General features: G+C 49.6%; 1 protein-coding gene across 1 annotated transcript; it reads right to left on the bottom strand.

Annotated features, from left to right (window-relative positions):
• Positions 1–2,100: 2,100 nt before the first annotated feature.
• On the bottom strand, positions 2,101–6,667 carry KCTD12 (potassium channel tetramerization domain containing 12). The gene is made up of 2 exons (XM_030036258.1): positions 6,620–6,667; positions 2,101–6,583 (listed from the first exon to the last, which is right to left on the bottom strand). The coding sequence occupies exon 2, from the start codon at positions 6,519–6,521 to the stop codon at positions 5,529–5,531; it is 993 nt and encodes a 330-aa protein (XP_029892118.1). The 5' UTR covers positions 6,522–6,583; positions 6,620–6,667; the 3' UTR covers positions 2,101–5,528.
• Between the last annotated feature and the right edge of the window lie 958 nt (positions 6,668–7,625).

Genomic DNA, 7,625 nt, shown 5'->3' with positions numbered 1-7,625 from the left:
GGGGAAGCATTGCAAGATAGGAGCAATGTGTGAATGCATTACTTGGATTGACAGAAAAATACCCTGAATTTCTTGTGATACCAAGAAATTTCCCCATGAGGCTGCTCCCATTTTGTGCAAGGATTTTTCCTGGCTCTGATTTCCTCACAAGGAAATACTTCAAAACCCTGACTCACCGCTGCCAACAGCTTTGATGGAAGTATCAAATACTCCATAGTATGTGCTAAAAAATTTTTAGAGCAAGAGATGTATAACAGAGTTTAATTTTATTCTAGTTTGAACACAGTGGAGAGTGGAACAGGGAAGAAATGTGATAATTTGACCGACTATGGTTTTGACTGTCTCAGCAGTTGTGCTGCGTATTTCCAACAGACTACTAGCAATGGCAGTATTAATACAGCAGCAGAGCCTTACATCTAGTACAGTTCACTCCAAGGGGAAAAACACATGCAGCTCATTTTAATGAAAAACAAAATTAGCATTCAGTTTCATAAAACTAAATGCTAGTACTTTCTAAATAAATAACGCATTTCCCCTAATTTTTCATTAAAAACTATGCTGAAGGTTTCCTATAATAGAAAAACATGAGTCAAATCTAGCCTTCAGAAAATATTTTCCTGCACATTTTGATCCATTTTTGCCAGCCAAAAGGGCAGAAGGAGTCCTAAAAGCTCCATATTTATAACAAAAAGTTTCTCCAGAAAAGGTACCAACAGACAGGTTTAAGACAGGCAGCCAAGAAGGGCTGTTGTAACAAGGCTCAAAGCTGTTTGAGCTACACTTGGAAACAATGCAGGAATTTGGAGGCTGGAAATATTTTTAAGCCATTCTCGTCCACCCATTAATTTGTCTGACTGGCCAGTGTCGCAAAAGTAAGCGTGACCACTTGCCTCCTCAGTCTATACGGATTTAGTACACTCGGACTACTCTGTCCTCCTTTGACAAAAGGTTTTATATAGACAGTGCCAGATGTAAATTACAGTAATTTGTTGTTAGCTTTGTTTGCTAAGGAAATAAGGCTCATACACTTGCATTGTCCATTTGGGTGGACATCTGTCCCCCTTAACAACTTCCGAGATGATGGGTAATTTCAAATACAATTAAAAGAAGTAAAAAACCTCACAGATGTTATGTTCTTACAAATTCCATTAATACTGCTGGCTGGGTAAAGGAAAGGGAAAAAAAATCTGTAGTTCACTGAGGGAGAAAGGTAGAATTCAGCCATAGCCTTCAGCATAGCAGAAGCTGGCTCTGTCAAAGAATGTGCCGTCTTTTGCCTCGTAGAAGTGAAATAAAAGGGATGAGCGTGAGCAGAGTAACTGAGGTGGTAGTGTAAAGGAAATGAGACCTAAGCCTGCAGAAAGACAGACTCAAAGTTTTGTTGCTTGTGGAACAACCTCCTTTCTTAAATTATTGCATGATGACAAAGCTCTCAAGTACTATCAAGCTGTCAAATAAAACAGTTGATTAAACTACCTTCAGCTGGTTCCTTTGCATTATAACCATGCTACCCGAGAAAGCTCTATTAAATACACACGCACTTCACACACGTGGATTATACTAGCAATTCATTACTAACTTTCAATGAAACTGACCACAGGTTTATTATAAATCCTCAGGTTTGTAATAGGTTGCTAGAGATCACAAGGTAGCTAACAAGATCACCCCTCTGCTCCTTAACAGAATTTCTAAACGCATTTCTCTCGGATCATCTATTTCCTTGGGTATTAATGTTTCTTTCATTAAATGAGCACTATATCCAATGTTATTCTCCAGCTTCATAAAACACATTAACATTTTATTTCAACAATTATTCTGTGCTATTCAAATTAAGCTGTTTAATCACTATGGTTTCCTGAGGACTGATTTATATTGACCAGTACTACAAAAATTCTCTGTGACACTTAAAAGTTCTGTTTATCTTGTCATGGCTGTTACTAGAGATGCTTATACACATAATATTCTTTGCTCAATGTTTCTGCTTTACATATTAGTTTGGAGTCTTTGCTGAAGTTACGAATATGATACTGTGGAAGAGAGAGCAAAGCTAATGACATCTTTACCAAGAGTAAAAAGGACAGCATAAACCACACAACTGAGTTAATATATAAAGAACAAGAATTTAATTTGGTATGCAACATTTTCCTAGGAGGATCTTTATTTTCAATGCTATACATGTGAAAATAAGAATGAGTAAGTGGCTCGTTATCTACATGTATAAAAATATAAACATCCTATCAAGCATCTGCAAAGTCACCCTTCTTGATATGCATCACTGAAAAGACCTATGCCTTAACTTCTAATTAAAAGAAAGACTGCCTTTGTTTTTTTAATAGCACTTGTAAATGCTACTGCATTCATCCGTAAGTACGTGAACTGTGAACAACGACAGCTACAAAATGTATACAGTATTGTGCCTTTAGATTTTTGTCCTTCTGCATGTCAACAGGTTAGCAGAGTCATCGTGTTTATCCATTCTTTGAGCTCTCAACAGAATAGACCAGCAAAACCCAGTGACTTTGCCTTGGGTGTTCTACCTTTTAAATATTTTACTGAAATTACTGAGTAATGTTTAAGAAAAATATCATCTTCTGTGGCAAACCATCAAATGACTATTGCGTTTATGGCACCATCATTTTAACCCTAAATGTAATGAGTTGTCAGTAAATGAAGGGCCCCATTTCCTAATACTATTAACGCTTAGAGTTTTTAGCACAGACACAGAGATTAAAAAATCATCAGTTTATATTTTTATTACACCCATGTTTACTTAAAATATGAGAATTTCTGGGTCATCTGCCAGCAAACAGATAGGCAATCATTGATCAAAGTACAGGCAATCTTTGTTTTAGAGATGCATTCAGCCACCTGGAAGCTAGTTACGACTCACATTCAAGCAAATACGTAATCGATTTCAGTTCTACAAGTTGATATTCATATTCAGTTTTTCCATAGAAATAGGTATAGGAAACCAGTAAAACATTACCGTATTATGTACACAGCGTTATATGTAAATGCTCAGCTAGATATATTATGAAATTCTGTAGCACTAAAATGATTAAAAAACTAAATGATTCGTGTAAAATGCTTATATACTGTATATATATGTACACTAAATCACAAGTTCAGTTTAAATCTGCCCCTATTCATAGCTCCTATGATGGATTTAGTAAGCTACCAGATTCTTAAAAAAAGAAAGCTGTCTAGAGTGAATTTGAACACTTTACTGAAAACTGATTTTATACAAAATCTTAAAAAACATACTTCAGAATTACTTAACAGAAACTAGAAAAAGACAGTCATTATTCTCAAGAACGGCATTGTAAAGACCTAGTAGCTGTGATCAATGTCCTTTCACTTGTGGTATAAATAAGTTAAGCACAAAGAAATCATCTCAGAGTAAGGCATAGGACAAACAGGTTTCATTCCATTTTCAGGTGTATTGGCCTCTCACTCTATCTTATTGCTCATCTAATTTGGCAGGTATGCATTTCTCTCCTTTTAAAAATACTCCATTATACAACTATCTACAACTGGACGATACCCAGCGCTTTTGTATGCGCATCTTCCATTTAATCACATTGATAAACCATCTTTCTAATATAAAAAAAAAAACCCATAATGATGCAAATTATTTTCAGTTTTATGCAGTTGTGCATGCACTTAATGAAAGACCAACTGGTGAACAGAGAGACTAAGCACTGAAACTCAACTCAATACATATGTAGCTATAGCTCTTTTCAGAGGAATTAAAGTTTTAAAAATAAAAACCTACTGTGAAATTCTTTGGTTAGAATACTAGTGCTAGCAGTATTTCTAAATTTGGAGTTAGAACAATTTATTATTCAAGAGTTTTAAAAATGTAACTTCAAGCCTTTAATATGTACTGCTAAATTCTTCAACACTTTGGATACATTTAGGATATTTTTTCATGAAGGTCTGAATGGACAGGCTTTTAAATCAAGTTCAGGTTTTAAAGGAAAGTGATTTTGTACCCCAATCTTCAAGAATTTATTAGAAAGAGCTGCTCAATCTTCCCTAGTGTAAAACCTGCTGCTTAGATCATCTGTTCCAAAGCAAGCTATGGCTGCCTCCTCCGGGAAAGAAAGACTGTTAGACAGCACGAACCAAATACAGCTTAGAAGGGGTAATTTCCCCTGAAGAAAGTTGGCATCGTTTTTGTTTTTTGTAAGGACGGGGCTTAATCCTTTCTAAGAAGCACTAAGTTTGTCAAGGAAGAAGTACTTAACTCTCAGCAGAGTCATTGCCCTGGTTTCTTAAAAAGTGGTTTCAGCATCAATCCTGTTGGCTTCAAAGTTTTACAGCACTAACATGACAAAACTTAAAGTAACAAGCAGGGTGCTCTTGATTACACTTATGATGTACATCTGCATTAATTCAACATACAAGATTTCAGCTTCCCAGGAAGCAGGCCCTACCTTCACTCTGGCATGCCTGGTTTCATCTCTCCCCCATTGTTTTGAGGGTGTTTAAGTAAATACGCATTGAGATTTCTACGCATATTATAGACAGTAACTTCAAGAGAATTATAAGGACTTCACACCACCCATGAAAGTTACGATTCACAAGCACTTTAGTTTTTCCAAGCGTCATTTTTTTTTACCTCTCGAGGGAATAAATGCGTGTCTCTGAGGACACTTTATAGTTCAAATGGTTGGTTATCCAGCGAACCTGTCCTTTTACTTCAGCCTTACGCGCCTGCTGTGCAGGCCCTGGTGCGGTTTAAGAGCTTGGAGAGGGGAGTTCAGAGAGATAGGGAGCAGAGAGGGGAGATGGATGCAACCGGTCAGGAAGGGCCACGCGCACGCCTCCTGCAGAATTACTCGTCTCTAGAGATGAGGTACGAGCCGGAGTGCCACACCCTCACAAGTCAGGCATCACTTCTATGTGATGGTCCTTCACAGACATGCATCGCTTTGATGGGATGGGAGGATAAAACGGACCATTACGGGTCCACCCAACAAGGCGAAATCCTGCTTAAGGGTATGGCGATGAGAAAAGACAGCCATTTATCGTGCCATCTTCAGCAGAAGTTGCTGAAAAGCAACCGAAAAGATCCTCAGTCCCTAAACGGGTAGTTTTTAAAACACCCCAGCGTAACCGTGCGCGGACAGGGGCAGGGGCCGGGCGCACGCTTTCCTGGGACGGGTTATTTGTCTGCTCCCGCCACCCCTCTCCTTCCTCGCTACCGACACAGCTACTGGGAGGTCTGGGAGGGCGGACGATGGCGCGAGCCAGGATAAGGCGGCTGAGCAGGGACGCGGCGGCCGAGGCACAACACGGTGGCCTCCTGTCCGCGGGGCCATTAGTAGGTGCGTGCAGGAGGGGTGGGAGCTGCGCTGGGGGCTGACCCGCCTCGTGCGCGGAGGCAGACGCCGGGGTGAGGGAAGGGCGGGGGGCCGCAGCCCCCCTCCACGTCCTCCTTCCTCCAGGCCGGGAGGGGACGGCGGGCGCGGGGGCGTGCGGGGGCCGCCGCCTCATCCCCACGCCAGGGGCCGGGCGGACGCTCAGTCCCGGCAGAAGACATACTCGGTGTAGCTGGTCCAGATCTTGTCATCGGCGGGACCGCCCTGCTCGGGGGCGAAGGCGCAGGTGCCGGTGGAGGAGCAGGCGGCCATGCGGAAGCCGGCCTCGGAGAGCCGGTCGAAGGCTTGCTCGAGGAAGTTGAACTTGAGGTAGTAGCGGGCGGTGTAGCGCTCGGGAGGGCGGTCGGGGTCGCGGCTCTCGTTCAGCGTCTCCCCGAAGACCTCCTTGGCCAGCGCCGTCTTGCCGCAGACGGTGATGCGGGCCACCCGCCGGAACTTGGCGTCGGCCTGCGCCTCCCGCCCGATGGTGTAGGAGCCCCGGTAGCCGATGGTGATGTAGCCCGAGCGTCGCCCGCCCGCCCCGTCCAGCGACTGCGAGGGCGTGAGCAGCGGCCCGCCCGAGGGGCTGCGGCTGGCGGTGGGCGACGGGGCGGAGGCCGCGGCTCCTTCCAGCGACTCGGCCTCCAGGTAGCCCAGGACGGGCGGCGGCGGCGGCTCGTCGGCGCAGAGCGAGCCGTCGCGCTGCAGGGCGGCGGGGCGGGCGGCGGCGGCGGCCCGAGCCTGCGCCAGGCGGCGAGCCAGGTCGGGCAGCTGGAAGTACTCGGCCTCCCGCTGGAGGCGGCTGCGCTCGGGGAAGTGCTCGGGCAGCACCAGCTGCAGGTCCCGCAGGTAGTCCAGGATGTAGCGGAAGAGGAAGCCGTCGCGGTCGAGGAAGAAGCGGCCCTTGCTGTCCCGGGGCAGCTCGCTGGGCTGCTGCTGCGAGAACATGCGCCAGAGCAGCGAGTCGCGCACCGAGACCACGGTGCAGCGCCGCGTCACGTACACCTGCCCGCCCACGTTCAGCTCCACGATCTCCGGGAAGGACGACCAGCCGCCCGCCGCCGCCGCCGCCCCGCTCCCCGCCGCCCCGCCGCCTGCCGCCGGCGAGACGCCGCCGCCGTTGGGCAGCCCGCGGGCGCTGTCCGCCAGGGCCATACCGGAGGGAGCCCGCCGCCGGCGGTGAGCCGCCGCCCTTCCTCCTCCTCCTCCTCCTCCTCCTCCTCCGGCCGCCTGGGCTCCGGCGGGGCCGCCGCCTCCCGCGGGGGAGCGCGCAGCTCTCCGCCGCTGCCCGCCGGAGCCTCCCGCCCCGTCTGTCCCCGGAGCCGCGCTGCCGCTCCGCTGCCGGCCAGGCGCCTCCGTCGGGCTGCGAGCGGAGAGCCCCGGCGGCGGCGGCGGGGCCGTGTTTATGTAGCGCGGCCGCACCTCGCGGGAGGCGTGGGAGGCTGGCGGGAGGCAGAGCCGAGCGCACGGGGAGGGGAAGGGGACGGCCCTGCACTGACGCAGGGTCCCCCGTTGTCGTCCGTTCCCCCCCCACCCCCCCCGCCCCGGTCCTCCTTCCCCGGCTGCGGCGGGGACCCTCTGCCCGCCCGCCCGCTGCGCGGCCGCCGCGCTCCCCTCGCCGTGGACGGGCACGGCGGCGTGCGGCCGGCGAGGGTAAAACCTTTAGGGGGGGCGGCTGCGGGAGCGCCCCGGCCGCCCACCACCCCGGCACCCCTCCGGGCTTCGGGTCGCTCCCCGGCTTCTCCGAGACGTCTCGTCTGCGCGCAGGCAAGACCCCCCTCCCGCCTCGGCTCCGCTCGCCCCGAGGCTGCCGGCACTCGCCTCACCCGGGTCCCTTGCCTGCTTCCGGGCTTGCGAGACACTCGCGCAGCGCGGGTTTCTAACGCCCTGAAGGTCCCCGTGAGAGCCTCCCGCCGATCCCCACCCCTGCGGGGAGACCCGGCGGCAGCCGCAGCGCGCCCCGTCGGGTGGCACGGAGAGCGCCGCGCTGGGGGTGCCCCGCCGTGGGGCTCGGCTCCCGCGGGCCGGGGGAAGGCGCTGGCGGCCAGGGGGACCCCCGAGCGGGTGGGGTCCCCTCCAGCTGCCTGCCAAGCGGCACTTTACCGGGAGAGCCTGGCTCCTCGTGCCTGCGTGGATACGTGTGTAACTGGGTGCCCTTACAGCTCGGATTTAATTTGGATTAATGAGGTACGTCGGGATCTGCGTGAAACATAAGCACCTGTTTAACGTGCGTTGGCAGAGAGCATTTAAATTATGTTT

The sequence above is a fragment of the Aquila chrysaetos genome, chromosome 14 (genome assembly GCF_900496995.4).
Source record: "Aquila chrysaetos chrysaetos chromosome 14, bAquChr1.4, whole genome shotgun sequence".
Taxonomy (NCBI): Eukaryota; Metazoa; Chordata; class Aves; order Accipitriformes; family Accipitridae; genus Aquila; species Aquila chrysaetos.
This window is presented reverse-complemented; position numbering and strand designations above follow the sequence as displayed.

Excerpts from the sequence above, each read along its gene's own strand:
- KCTD12 (XM_030036258.1), bottom strand. The coding sequence starts at position 6,521 with ATGGCCCTGGCGGACAGCGCCCGCGGGCTGCCCAACGGCGGCGGCGTC.